Below are 14,582 nucleotides of genomic sequence, written 5' to 3'. Positions count from 1 at the left end.
TTATCCTTAAATCAAAATTATATTACTCTATGGAAATTATACAAACAATGTAAATAGCCAAATGATATCATATACGAAAACCAACTTATCTGTCAGGATCTCAGAGATTATATATATTTTTTTTTCTCATTTTGTGGGAAGTTCTTATCTTAATCTCGGTTTACACCAAATCGTGTTGTTGATTCCTTTTTCCCCCTCAAATTTTAATAATTATTGCACTTGCATTGATTCATTTCCGGTGAAACAATTAAAAGCTTGAGAAAGAAGATGTTTTGTTATATATTATACCAAGGAACACAAGAATATGATTCTCTTGTAGATGCGTAAAATGACCTATATATATTTTAGATATTCCCCAGTAATAAACGCAGGGAACCACGTTATCGCTATTAGATATCACTTTGTTAATGAAATAAGTGAAGGGTGTATAATCAAAATGATAAGAAAAAGAAAGTTGATGATAATTGAGACAGTGTGATAAAATATATAGTGTTTGGTATGATTTTAAAATAATGGATTAATTATACTTATAAAATAATACAATTATTATTTGAAAAAACATTAAAAAATAGTGATTTTGTTAACGTTATTGACGAATTAGAACCAAACACATGTATATCAATCCATCTATTATCAAGAGGTTTGCAAAAATTCAACTCAGTTAACATTTCAAAGGAGTCCGACAATTAATTCGGTTGATTCATTAATAATAACTAATTTTAAATAACACAAATTATTATTTAATTGGCTTTCAGCAATCGAATAGATTAATGCATCGAATTAGGAAAATAAAATTCTTTATCATATATCTTTCAACTCGATAAGATTGATTATTTTTATCATTTGAAAATTTTGATTTCACTAATTCATTAATTATTCTTTTGTAAAGTCCATTTGTTCAGTTAAAATCGGTTCATAACTCGAATGGTCTTGCTCTTTGACACCAAACTTCTACCCAGGCGAATAAAGAAACTAGTCTGGAGACCCTCGGAAGCCCAACTAGAAGTAACCAGTAACACAGCCGCAAGACAAGTAAAATGCATGTATAGAAAAAATAATATCCTCTTATCAAGGACAAATACATATGTCGTCTCCAGAAACGGACAAACAAAAGATCAAGTGTTTCCAAACAAATACATAGCGACTGCAATACATAAAAATGTGACAACATTAATCGTCGTAATATTATCTACAAAGACGTGTATACCAATTCTACATACCTACTATAACAAGATTTGAGCTCGATGAGAGCTCATAAGATGCTTAAATAAACCGGCCACCCAACAAGACTTGCAAGAATCGATTGTCAAAAATTATCCATTCAAATTTAGTACTTATAACCAGAGCCGGATGCGGGAGGAGCAGGTGGCAACCTGTTAGGCGTGCGGCGGCTACCAGAATTGGTCCCAGGGTTAACATCACCATTTTGGGCAGGGTCACTGTAGCGGCGGCTGTGACCGTTGGATCTAGAATCCCCATATGATTCGGTTGAACCATTGGCAGCAGCATCAAATGCAGTTCTCCAATCATTGCCTGGTGACGAGCCAGAAGCAGTCGGACTACTATCTGCACAGTATGGTAAAGAAATACACGTCTAAATGAGAAGATATAATGGGAGAAGATGAAAATATGGGAATTGTGATGTAAAAAATACAGAAGTTAAGCTCCCATTACAATCCCAACTGCCTGAAAAAGAGACAAAGCGACTTGAAACACGACATCCTGTCAAAGTTTTCATTACTAGTATTTTGAGACAAAAACTAGATGAAGATCACTCATCTAACTGTTCAACTTGAGATGCCTCGGTGAGTTTATATCCTGGTTTTCTTTCTCGAGGAACCTACACTGATTCCAACTAGATTTTGACCCAAGGATGAAAAGTTTGAAAGTTAAAATCACCTGATCCACCTTCACTGGAAAATCCAGAAGCTGCCGCAGCTCGATTGTCGTGAATACTTAGTTGCCTGGTAAGCTTGGATAGAAGCGAGGATTGTTTCTGGTACCGTTCCCTTCTTCGCTTGACATTCTGATCCTCCTGAAGCAGTTCTTCCACTCTCACCGTGCTTTGAGCACTATCATTCCAATTAAATGATGTCAAACCACTTACACAAGAGCAAAAAATGAGATGAAAGGAAAAAGATTGCAAAGCATAAAATTGGTTTAGAAACTGATAAATGTTTCAATATAGATTTGAACAAGCTTCAGAAATTGGAACATCGGTATTCTCTTCTCTTTTTCAAGTCAAAACACCACAATCAAGAAAATATAAGATGAAGCATTGTCCAATAAACAAATTAGACAACGGAAATGAAACTAACCTGACAGAAATGTATAATTTGTTAAGCATGTCTTCTTTTGCCTTCTCTACTTGGCAAAGAACAACGGCCTGAAACCAAAGATAATGTAACTTAAATGTCGCTTAAGATAAACAAACTGCAATTAAAGCTTTTGTTAACACTGACCTTTGGAACATTGGCAGCCAGACTGTTGAGAACGGCTTCAACATAACCTCGCACTTCCTGAGCCATCCATCGAAGTTCCTCTTCCGGATCTGCAGGTCTTCTCGCCATAGTGTCCTATATGCGGCAAACAAAATTGAACCCTATGTGTGTCTTTATTTAACACAAACAACTGTTTGCAGGTCAACCATCTGAAAATTTGTAAACACGTGCAATGGAACAAATTGGCACATACAACAGCAACATACATGCCTTGTTTTGGTTTTCGGAATAGTACATCCCCAAAACAAAAACCAATCGCTATCATTCATTTTTAGTTTCTTTTTCTCAAATCACATATTTGTTACTTTTAACTAAAATTTCCATCAAATAAATATGACATTATTATATTACATTCCCAAAATCTTCTGTTTTAAAATTTTAAAATAATCTTATACAACAATTTCTTATGCGATTCTGGCATCTACAGTTTTCACAAAACAAAACCGAACATTCAGGTTATATCCACAAAACTCCCAAAACAATTTGAACAAGTGCATATGGAATAAAAAATTGAAATTTGATAAGCCCCCAAAAGATGAAAATGCAGAGCAATCAAGCTGATCGACAGTTTCAAGGAACACACATTCAGCATGAATTTGAAACAGAGTGAAAGTTTACTTACCAGAGAACCATCAGAAAGACTTTGCCGTATTTGAGGACCAGGTTCGCCCTTCACTTGACCTCCTTTAGAACTAATAACATTTCTTAACTTGTTCAACCACTCTACCTTATCTGGCAAACTCTCAGCCTTCAAAACAACAGCACTATGGGCTGCAAACATGGATGAGCTTCAAGTTAATACATCTGTTACTCATACGAAAATAAGTTCAGCAAGAGGTTCAAGAAAATATTTACAGTACCTTTAAGAACGGTCTTATACTGAACCCTGCTTGTTATCTTGAATACAAGACTGGGTGCTTTTTCAGCAACCGGACCATTTGCTTTCTTATCTTTAGAACTCTTCGGAGGAGCTTCTTCATCCTCTGACACTTCTTCCAAATTACATTCCTGATAATCTCAACCAAATATTACAAGATTGATTAGTATTAAACATCAATTATTTCAGGAACATTAAATTACTTGCCTCCTATTTTCCCACAAGATTTACTTGCCACTTGGGAAGTAATATATTTCACTAATGGGCCCCTCATGGGATAAAAATATATTTTGGTCCAAACCAAGAAACCATTGGAGTTTATTATATCTCCTGCAATTTCAAATATGTTTAATTCCTTGGACCCCAATGTACTTCCTCCAAAGTTCTAGCAACAAAATCTTCCAAAGCATCCATGTTCCTGAATTCATCCAATGTTCAGGGGATAAAACTTGAGCTTCTCGCTGATTGTTTGGTTGATCTATGCATGACAGTGGGTTAACTCAAGTAACCGTGGCACTGACATATAAGAAAAAAAATGGGCAGAATTTAATCAGGAAATATTTCTACTCTTTTTGTGTCAGGTGAGACCAGCATTTGCAATTTCTAGCATCTTCCACATGTGCAATTTATTTTGCAAGTCACCCATGGTAATGAAAAACAAAAGGCACACTAACACGCATAGGTGTTCAGGAGCCTAAGACACAAGGTGAGGCGTACGTCTTATCGAAGTAAGGCATACCAAAGAACCAAGGACATGACTTGGTAAAGGAAGAGAGAGCTGTTAGATTCTATGAAGAAATTAGGACTTTGTTGTTGCAAAGAATACAGAGAAGGAAGAGTTCACGCTGGATTATAATTTAATCCCTGTTAAAAAAACAGAAGAATTTAATTGCCGTAACAGAAAGAAGGGTGGCTGCACGTCGTGGGGTTATGTATTAAACATTTAAATGATTAACAAATCGACAGCTTTATGATTGGGTAATTCAGGTTTGGGCTCGGCCTGGGTTCCTTTTTAAACCAAAATCCATAACAGATCAGCATGGATTCCATGAAGCACCCAATATCTACAAAAGGCGCGACTTGGATCTATCAAAGGCATGCACCTAAGGGGCTTTGCCAACCGCATCGCCTAGGCGCATGGCCCGCACATGACTGCACCAGACGCGCACTTTTGACAACTATGAAACCTCCATAACAAAACTTAAATGGAAATTACTCGTAATTCCTCATTGCTAAAGAACTAAACTCCAGCTTTTATCGCAGATTTGTTTGTTCAATTCGCTCTTTGCACTCCACTAGAACCTAGTTGTGAGTTGTCCATATAAATCTTCCATAGCCAAACTGTTGGCGAACAAAATATACTGAATGACCTGATTTCTAGTTTCTACGGACTTAGCTGGAATAATCTAAAGGATTTAAACAAACTCTGACAACATAAAGGGAAAAAAATAAAAGGTGTAAAAGTGAAGGCACATTCATAAGAGAGCTACAAGGCCAATAATTACCTCCAAAGTGATGACACCACGAAAATGTCGTTCTTCCTGTTTCTTGGTATATCCAAGCTGCAGGAACATATAAAGAATTTATTCAGAGAATGAGTGAGTCAACCAATAAGTAACCAAGAGATTGTCTAAATACAGCCCCAAAAAAAACCAATGAAAAGATTTATTTTCTTATCAAATATGAGAGACTTAAACAAATGTTCTCTCAACAAAACCACAACAGGACTTGTTCAATGAATCATTGACATATTATAACTGAAAAATAATTGAATATACAGAACCGAAGTAGCAGAAATATTAATCCTCAAAACAATTAAAAAAGATCAAATAAACAAAATGGAAAAATACCAAACTTAAACAAGAAGGCAACCAGAAGTCTGAGCTGACTCACCTTTCCTGTCTTTTCATTTAAGACAAACCATCTCTTACTCCAACCATTAGTTTTGGCGCTCTTCTTTAGTAAAAAACCTGCAAAAACAAAAGGTTATTACGAACAGATGCTAAATCAGAAAACTAAAATACAATACAGAATTTAGTAATTTTATATTATACATCATCCACAGCATCTACAGTGTCAAACTATTTAGCATAGATTAAAAACTTAAATTAAAAAAATCATGTGTCACAAACAAGAAATGTTTCAGTATATCATTTAGAACAGAAATTGTAAACATGGCAGTAAAACAGACCTACTGTGGAACAATGATTGGTAGCTTTTCTGTAATGAGACTCCAAATTTTTTATTTCCTGCACCTCAATCCCGAAACCTCTTCCAAGTTGTATGTAAACAAGCTCATTTATTGTAAGTCAAAAATTCAAAGTAAATTTCCCATAGTGTCCAAAGAGTTCAAGTATCAGTCAATTCTATTCCTGAGTTCCAGAAAAAGTGAAGGACCATCTACAACATAACTTTAGCAACCAAGTATGCAAAATCAAAATGAAAAATAGCAACAGGATAAAATAACCAAATATAATCTCCATAAACTTTCGTGGATTATACGACACCAAATTTGTTCATATGTTATTACAAAATATATCGCATTTCAAGGGATTGACAGGTCTTAATGCATAACAAAACTAGGCCTATATAAATATATTAAGTATATAATTATTTTTTTTGGAGTGATATATCAAGTATATAATTAGGTCGATCAAAAACTACAACATTGAGGAAACTGTATGCTTGCACCTGCCGTTATTTCTCCTTCTGGTCCAGCAGTCTTCAAGCCAGATACTTCTTGCACATCTGTATCTTTATCTTTATCTTTATCTTTATCTTGCTGATTAGATTTACCATCCTTCATGGATTTCATATTCCCCCCACTCTGTTGGCTCCCTCCAGTTTGCGGACTAGTTGCCTGAATGGGGCACATGATAAGCATTGAAAAGCATGTTACATAAAACAACAATAAACCACTTCTATGAAAGAGACATTAATCGTGGTTTCTATAAAAACCACAAGAACAAAAAACTTAAAAATATTGTGCACCCCATTCAATATGGACTGCCAGACTCAAGTAGCTTCTGATAATGTCAATACACATTATTTTGCCACGACAAGGATTTGATCTTAATTCAGAAAAATAGGTGAATTCACCAACAAAAGAAAAAACACAGTTCCAGACATGGTGTACCCTATTTAATATAGACTGCTCAGCCTCAAGAGCCTTTTTCGAGGATCGACCTTTCAGCTCCTCTTCCCGCCGTTGTCTATCCATCCTAGCAAACAACCATCCAACTTTAGACTATATACTACTGATGGAAGATAGATGGGAAAATTATGTTAAATATCCCTCCAAAACGAATATACATCAAAAGCCTTGTGCACTAATACTCTAATAGAAAATTTTGAAACTTATACATAAGTTTTCATCCAAAAGTTTCAAGAATCTAAACTAAATTAGGGGAGAAATTTTCTAAAGACTCGGCTACTTGTCTTACATACCTCCGCTGCACTAAACGGATAAAATGTTGTGGGGGAACAAATGCACGTTCCATGTCAACAAGTGCAATTACCATGTTTTTTGCTTCATTTTTGAACCCTTCCAAGGCAGTTGTGGCAATTGCTACAACCTACACATAACAAGGTATAAAGACCTGATGAAATAAAAATTAATAAACTTGTCACTGAGAGATTGGGACTGAATTTCTGATAAGCGTTACCTCTCGCTTAAAAGTAGGATATCTTCCAAGACCTGGAGTGGCATTCGCAGCAGCTGAGACAATTTCAACAAGCACCCGGTGCACCTATTCAGAGATTTCAAGTCTAATGAATAACCAAAAAGTACATAGCAAGACCAAGCTGAATTTCATATTGTATGAAAGGAACGGAAAGTGGGTACAAAAACAAATGAAGCCTAAGAAGACAATGTGCAGGAACGCGTGTTTTCATTAACTGGCTATGGTAAATAAGAAATCCAGTGGTTAGATGCATCGTTTTGAAGATTAAATCAAACAAAAACGACGCAGTCAAATTTAGTAGAGTGGTTAAAAAATGAGGTCAATTTCAAATGAAAAAGACAGTAAAAGAGACAGACAAACAAGAAGAGAGACACGCCAAATAAGATGGAAAGACAACACTTGTTTACCTCATCAACACACAAGCGAGAAGGTTCTTTTGCCAGCTCCAAGACACCCTTGATTAAAGACCTCAACCCTTTCTCAGGAGAGATAAGATAAGGCTGATAACCATCTGCCTCGAGCACAATCTGTCAACAATTTAAAATCAGAATTTCAAAAAATGTAATGAGCAGACATCAAGAGTTCAGCGAAAATTGACACTATGACGGCAAAGACCATACCCTCTTAACATTATTTATGTCAAAATGTCTGTCTAAAGGGAGTTGTTTGATCCTATTAGGGAAATTGCCTTCAAAACTAGCAACAACTTTCCACCCAACACCCTGGAAAAATGGAGTAAACAAAAATCATAGGATAATAGTAATCTATTTGCGTATCATCAAAACAAATGGTAATTACATCATAACATCAAAAATACATAAGAATGACCAAAGACACACAACAGTAATTTACTAAAATCAATCCATATGGTGGCAACGTAGAAATAAATCACAACAAAGATTTACAAACAAGAGTTTCTTTAAGATGAAAAGCAAATAAAGCCTTCAAGAGAACATTTTATTCAAGAGAAAAGTGAGCATCACAAACAATGCAAATGGACAATAGGGAGAGTAAGAACCTGGCGGTCTAACAGAAATATGAATCCTGTAGATATAGCTTTTTTAAAGAGAAATCCAGTTAGTATTAACTATTAACCATCAGGAACCCAAAATTTTGCAAAAAATTATGGTTGATGATACTTCCCTTAACGATTATTTTGACAAGACAGAACAGATGCCAATAAATCTGAATTGTTCTCAAGTAGTAATAGATACCAGCATACCTCGATTTTCAATAGTTTCATAAATAAGCATTTACGCATCCTTTATCATATATTTTCTCAAAACAAACCTTCGACACAATGGCATAATTTCCTCTCTGAGTTAAAAGCACTAAACTTCTTGCTATTGACTACAATTATAGTCAAGTAAAATCGCAGAAAGTTGTAAACCCAGCAAGATCATTTGTTAGACGAGATGGTTTATGACAGCTTGACATAAAATCATGAAAAAAATGTAATAATTGACCCTTCCACTCATCTAAATCTTTTGCATATATTTACTGGCAAAATAGTTTCTTAATATGAAATTTCATAATATCTAGATGTGCAATCTACATGTATATCTGTAAAAGATGTTAAATTATGGTGACTACTTAAAAAATCTTTTAGCACCATACATGATCAATACAGCTTAATTCTTGTCTCACCTCTCCTGTTGTAATATGCTGGAGGAACTTGTCCTCAAATTCCCGGCAAAGCTCCAATGCTAAAGCTTTTGTACCCTCAGAACTTTGAACCATCTGTTCACCAAGTCTAAAAAGTTCATCCTGTACAATTTGTGACTTCCCCTGAAGCCTGCAGAAGTTTCAGATTTAAAAAATTAACAGTAAAAAAAGCTACCAAATAGCGAATCATACATGTGAATAAAGCAACGGTCTCAGGAATCAAACAAAAAAACTAGCACGGGAAATCTTTTACGCGTCAGATTGAAATAGAGCAGTACAAGGAACTCTTGAAAAAAGATAATAGTATACTTCTTATATGTTTTAGATTTGGTGAATTTAAAGAAGTCGTTTATCGCAAAGGGTGCCATTATTGCTTTCTTTTAGAAGTCTCAATAAAAAAAACTAGAGTAAAAAATTCTTTCAGCGTGAAGAAAAAAGGAAGTATAAGGGAAGAGAAGAAAAGGAAGAAACAAACAACATCTACCATGTCTACCAAGGTGGATTAACTTTCTGAAACCATGAAATAAAAATATGTTCAAGAGGCGAAAGATTACCATAGACATAAATTTTTAGTAAATACCCAAATTGGACATTACTGGAAAATCAAAATCTCTTGAAGGGAGCATACCCTGAGAGGAGATTCGGGAGACGGATTTTCATGCGATTTCGGATCTGTTGAGCAAGGGTCTCCACCAAGGCTAATCTCCCAAGCTTGCTTTGAGGAGCACCTGTAAGTATTGATTTTAAACTTTCACTCTCTGCTCGCCAAGCAGTTTCTAGAGAATTATCAGTTCCAGTGCTCCCTGGTTGGGCAGATGCTATAGAGACAGATTGACCAATCAAAGCAACCCATGGGATATCAGATGTACTTCGAGGTCCTTGATTCAATAAAAGAGCCTGCACAGCAGCAAGTACTTTCGGTTCTGAAGATGCTTGGTCTACCTTGCTAATAACACCAACAGTTCTTGTACCTAAGAAGCAGAAACCAAAAATATTACTTGTGTGAAGAGAATAACAAACATACAAACACCACAAACTCTCAAAAAAGACTGAATTTATTCAGCTAACCCACATTCTCCATCAAGTTCCTTAGCAATTCTGATGGATTTTGCAGAAGCTACTTCTGGGGCTTGAGAAGCGGGTATTACAACGAGCAATATTGCATCGTTATGTTCTGCAAATTGACTCTGATATGAAGAAATAAGGCATCAGTCCACTAAAAACAAATGGAAATCCAAGAGTCTATGTTAACCACCCTTAGTTTGGTACACTCGAGGTCTAATCACACAAGCTCAAATCATTGGTATTTCCTCTCTAATAGATTTGAAACAGAACCTGCAGCTAGTTTTACAACTTATTTAGAATTCGCCACAATTTTTCAGACTAACTTCAAATTATTCAAGACTTCTCCATTCCTACCAACGAAAGTCACAGTATTTTAAGTGTACCACATAATTTTTTAACATATCATTGAGCAACAACATTACATTGGTTTAGATAGAAAATAGGAGAGAAAACTAAAAAAACTCGATTTAGAAGCAACTAACCAAAGAATCATCAAGATTCCCCCTATCGACCCCTGGTAAATCAATCATTTTCAATGGTGGAGCTGCAAAACAAGATCACATATATGATATCAACTATACTATACAGAATGCAAAAACTCAAGATCGAAGAATGAAAACTGAACAAACTAAAATTTTAAAATTGTGTGAGAAATAATAACAATGAGGTGATAAAAGAAAAATGAATATTTTTTGAAGCCTCATATATTCATCAAATTGCCATGTCAAACCAGCTCATTTCACCATCAGCTCTTCTTAGAGAAACATAATTAAAAAAAAACACTTTTATAGAAAATAACGTTCACTCATTGACACTTGGCGTAGCAATAATTGATGAACATAAAAATACTAAACAAAGTTCGTATATAGAAAAAAAAGTACATTTTACATGAAATTTTCAAGTAGCCTGATCTAAAGGTAGTCAAAAACATAAACACCAGGAAATATTAGAGCAGGCACACCTGTACTTGTTCGGAGCTTCAAATATATCTCATCCCGACTCTTTCCCGAAATTTTGCTCAATCTGTCCTGCAACGAATGCCGAAGAGCACCTGCGATAGTATAGGGATACAAGTTACTCGTGCATGAACATAGCATTGTGAAGGTTTTCCTTTAGGCTTAAAGTTCAGCTTATCAGTTAGAAGCCTCACTTGCGGAAACTTGTTGAGATTTACTATCTATCTGCAAAATAATTGATTTACTACTCAGCGAGCCATCCCTTGTTAAATCAACACATATTGGAGCACGTGTGGCACCGCCTTCACCAGTTGGCTGCAAGATTAAATAGTTAGAATTTGAAACTTAATAGACAACCAGAAAATATTTCACAACATGAAGTAAAGCATATATACACCAAATACTTACCAGCGCAGGATGTCCGATTAGACTATTCAATACAGCAGACTTACCTGCACCCTGGTAAAATTGATCACATTAACAGCGTATTTTTCACTAACAGCATGAGAACAGATAAGAAGCAAAGCATATATTTCAATTTTCAAGGATCGAAATTGAAAGGTAACATAAATTTCAATGTGAAAAAGAGAATCTCTTAAAAAATCCTTCAAACATGAATTTCTGATGAAACATTGCAATAAATCCAGTGTCCTGTTTCATTGTGTCAAATCATACAGATCTAAATGCTATAAAAGGCATCCTTGCTACATCCAGAAAAAGAAATGCAGCTGACTCCTACATTCAGGTTGAGGCAGTTTGTTTACTATTTAAGAAGATAATTATAACATTTTCCAGGAAATTTAGCTCTCCATTACATATTTCATTTTCTTAAGAGGACAGAATAGCTATAATTATGAAAAACATGAACACGATCCAACCACAGGTCCCTAGCTAACTCTATGTGACTTGAAGCCACATCAAACATATATGGGCTTTTTGGCTAATCAAACTACCAACTATTGTTTCTACGTCGTCATTCTATATCTTGAGACAATTGTCAAAGAACACTGTGTTTCACTCATTTCAACAGCCTTTTTGGTCCAATTCCACTTTTCAATTTTTTTTCCTGAATGTAACTCTAAGATATGATATACTTAGCACATAAGATATTTTAACATCGCAGAATAACTAGCAACTACCACAAACTGTGGAAAAAAATAGACATTTTCTAACGCTGCCTTTTTTTTCAGAGAGGGAGTTGAGGGATGAGTACATGACACGATGCCCCGACCTCTAATGAAGTTGAAACCATTTTTATATTACTTGAATCAACATGTTTACCCAAAATTCAAGACCCTTAAATATATAGAAAGTATCAAAAGAGTTAAAGGGAGCGTTAGCGGCACAAATAACAAATGTAATGTATCACGATCCCGTATCATTGTTAACAAAGAATGCATACAGGACCACAGGAACGTCATGAAAACTAAGGATCGCTAAGATTAATCTCAGATCATCATCTTAAAAATTCCACAACTTCAGAGATCTCGTCCATCAATTTTCAGATATCAAATGGCTGTGTTCAAAATCCAGAACCTGTCGTCCAATTCAATGTCTGAGCTTCCTGTGAGCACTTCAGATAATTTGCACCAAATCACAACCAAGTCATTAAAAAAATGGATATTCATAATTGATATGAGCACCTATTGCCGCTTCAACCATAGCAGAAACCGAAAATCTTATTGGACAAACCAAGTAGGTAAATCATAAAGAGTCTACCAAAATATTTGCGCTCCTATTTCTATATATAACACATAATATTGAAACTAAATGAATTAATCTTTCAGGACAAAAATCAACTCACACTATTTCAACAAAACCTTCAACCGAAAAATCAAATCAGATCATTCCGACCAATCAAAAACAAAAGTTCATGATCTGCATCAGTGTCCCAAACTCAATGAAACGATAATGGATACAACATAAGACTATCAAGCACAAATCAATTATTAAATCAAGTGATTCCAATCCAGATTCCAAATCACAAGCCTTAGATTTCGGATCAAAGAAAGCAAGCTCCGGAGATCTGATAGAACCACTCCAAATCCCCAACTCCAAAAAAAATAGACAAAATTTTACAATGCTCCGATCAATGTTATACTCACAGTGTTGCCTATAGCAACAACGTTAAGGAAAGTAGAGGGTCGTCTGGAGGAAGCAGACGACGACGTCTCGTCCACATCTTCGTCAGCAAGAAGCGCGGACGCCTGCCGCATGGAATCGGAGAGCTTAAACAATTCATCGATCGCCTCCATCAACTCCAACGAATATCCTCCCCAAAATGAATCGCTCGGATAAATATATGGATGAATCACTTAACCCAGTGGATCGAAGCGGCAATAACAGCAGATCCAATCGAATGGGAGGAGATCAAGTCAAGAAAACGCGAGAATGCTATTTAATCTGCGAGTGTAAGAATCGATTTAAATGGAAATTAGGGTTTCAAGAAGATTTGAAATTTCTGAGGTCGATTTTTGAAATTATGAAGAAAAGAATTGAAAAATATTGGGAAGAAGGTGGAGTGGTGATACCGCGATTATATATGATCGGGTTTGTGACCGTACTTTTGGAAAATTGTTTAGTTTTGTATTTTATTTTCACAATTTTTTGAATTCTTATTAAAATTCAATTTTTAATATGAGAACCTTAAAAAAATATATAATACATTTAAATGTTTACATCTAAAATTTTCACTTTTGTTTTCGGTTTGTACTTATATATGTTTAGTTATTATGTTATGTATTCTCTAATACATCTAGGCAATCGTTTGACAATGAGTTGACAATCAGCTAAAGAAAATGGATCTATTATTCAGATATATCAATGAAGTAAATCATCAAAAATGCATTAATGGACGCTTAAACTCCGATCCATTCGTTGTTATGATCAACCTGCATATAGAAACAAGCGAGATTTCAATTTAGAATGTGTTTTCCATTATCATAATGTTTTTTATTATTTTCTTCATACTGAATACAAAAAAAATGGTATGTTGTTCAGTTTCGATTTTCTTTATTTTGTAGGATTGATATATACATGGAACAATTAAATGTTTGGTCAATGACCATATTCTCAAAGAAGCTCATATATTTTCCATAAATAATGATATTGTTGCAAAATATCGTATAAAGTACAAGACAACAACAAACAAATGCAAAAATAATTTTATCAACCCATTTATGCTAAATTTTCGATGATGTCGATGATTATTTAAATTTTTTATTTCATAATTTCATATATGTATATATTATCTGATATAATATAAAATTTTCCATCTTTTTAACAAAGATTGTCATTGGAGAGTTTTTTTTTTATATCTAGACTATCCATTAATTGATTTTATTATTATGTATTTTATTAAAATATTAGTATAAATATTTTTTAACACGTTTTAAAAATAATTATTTTTTAAAAATAACTACTTATTCATATGATAACTAGCGAGAATTTTGATTTTTTAAAAAATATTTATTTATTATTTAAAATTTTTATAGACAAAATAATATTTAAATTTTTAAAATTTTTTATTTTTAAAAGTAACAGTTCCATTCAATTAAGATATTAAATACAATAATAAATAAATCAATCAGATAGGAAGAAAACTGTTATCCTCCTGAAGTGTTATTTCTAATATCATAAATATTTTTTATATAATAATATTTAAACATTAAATATGGAGTGAGTGATAAAAGTAAATACTTTTGTCAGAATATCCGATCATATAATAAAACGTTTCGTTTCGCGTCGATGAGATGGAAGAAAGACTCAAGTTTAAATCAAAGTGGTTTTCCTCCGGTGAGTTATATTGACACCGACTCTTGTTGAGTCCCTAAAT

General features: G+C 34.3%; 1 protein-coding gene across 1 annotated transcript; it reads right to left on the bottom strand.

Annotated features, from left to right (window-relative positions):
- Nucleotides 1-1,026: 1,026 nt before the first annotated feature.
- Nucleotides 1,027-13,293, bottom strand: LOC140982612 (dynamin-2A-like). Its single transcript, XM_073449195.1, has 22 exons — nucleotides 12,853-13,293; nucleotides 11,156-11,206; nucleotides 10,942-11,062; nucleotides 10,753-10,842; nucleotides 10,274-10,335; nucleotides 9,799-9,913; nucleotides 9,355-9,697; nucleotides 8,709-8,856; nucleotides 7,682-7,783; nucleotides 7,469-7,588; nucleotides 7,044-7,127; nucleotides 6,826-6,953; nucleotides 6,515-6,599; nucleotides 6,070-6,238; nucleotides 5,272-5,348; nucleotides 4,884-4,940; nucleotides 3,362-3,509; nucleotides 3,124-3,272; nucleotides 2,463-2,576; nucleotides 2,319-2,386; nucleotides 1,900-2,072; nucleotides 1,027-1,566 (listed from the first exon to the last, which is right to left on the bottom strand). The coding sequence occupies exons 1-22, from the start codon at nucleotides 13,000-13,002 to the stop codon at nucleotides 1,328-1,330; spliced, it is 2,793 nt and encodes a 930-aa protein (XP_073305296.1). The 5' UTR covers nucleotides 13,003-13,293; the 3' UTR covers nucleotides 1,027-1,327.
- Between the last annotated feature and the right edge of the window lie 1,289 nt (nucleotides 13,294-14,582).

Source organism: Primulina huaijiensis, chromosome 8 (assembly GCF_012295235.1).
Source record: "Primulina huaijiensis isolate GDHJ02 chromosome 8, ASM1229523v2, whole genome shotgun sequence".
Lineage (NCBI taxonomy): Eukaryota > Viridiplantae > Streptophyta > Magnoliopsida > Lamiales > Gesneriaceae > Primulina > Primulina huaijiensis.
Note: the sequence above shows the minus strand (reverse complement) of the source record. Positions and strands in the feature narration are given on the sequence as shown.

Coding starts and splice junctions, on each gene's coding strand:
- LOC140982612 (XM_073449195.1), bottom strand. CDS start 13,002: ATGGAGGCGATCGATGAATTGTTTAAGCTCTCCGATTCCATGCGGCAG. Junction 10,843..10,941: donor ATCTCAACAAGTTTCCGCAA/GTGAGGCTTCTA, acceptor ATACTATCGCAG/GTGCTCTTCGGCATTCGTTG. Junction 7,784..8,708: donor AGCATATTACAACAGGAGAG/GTGAGACAAGAA, acceptor CCATTTTTCCAG/GGTGTTGGGTGGAAAGTTGT.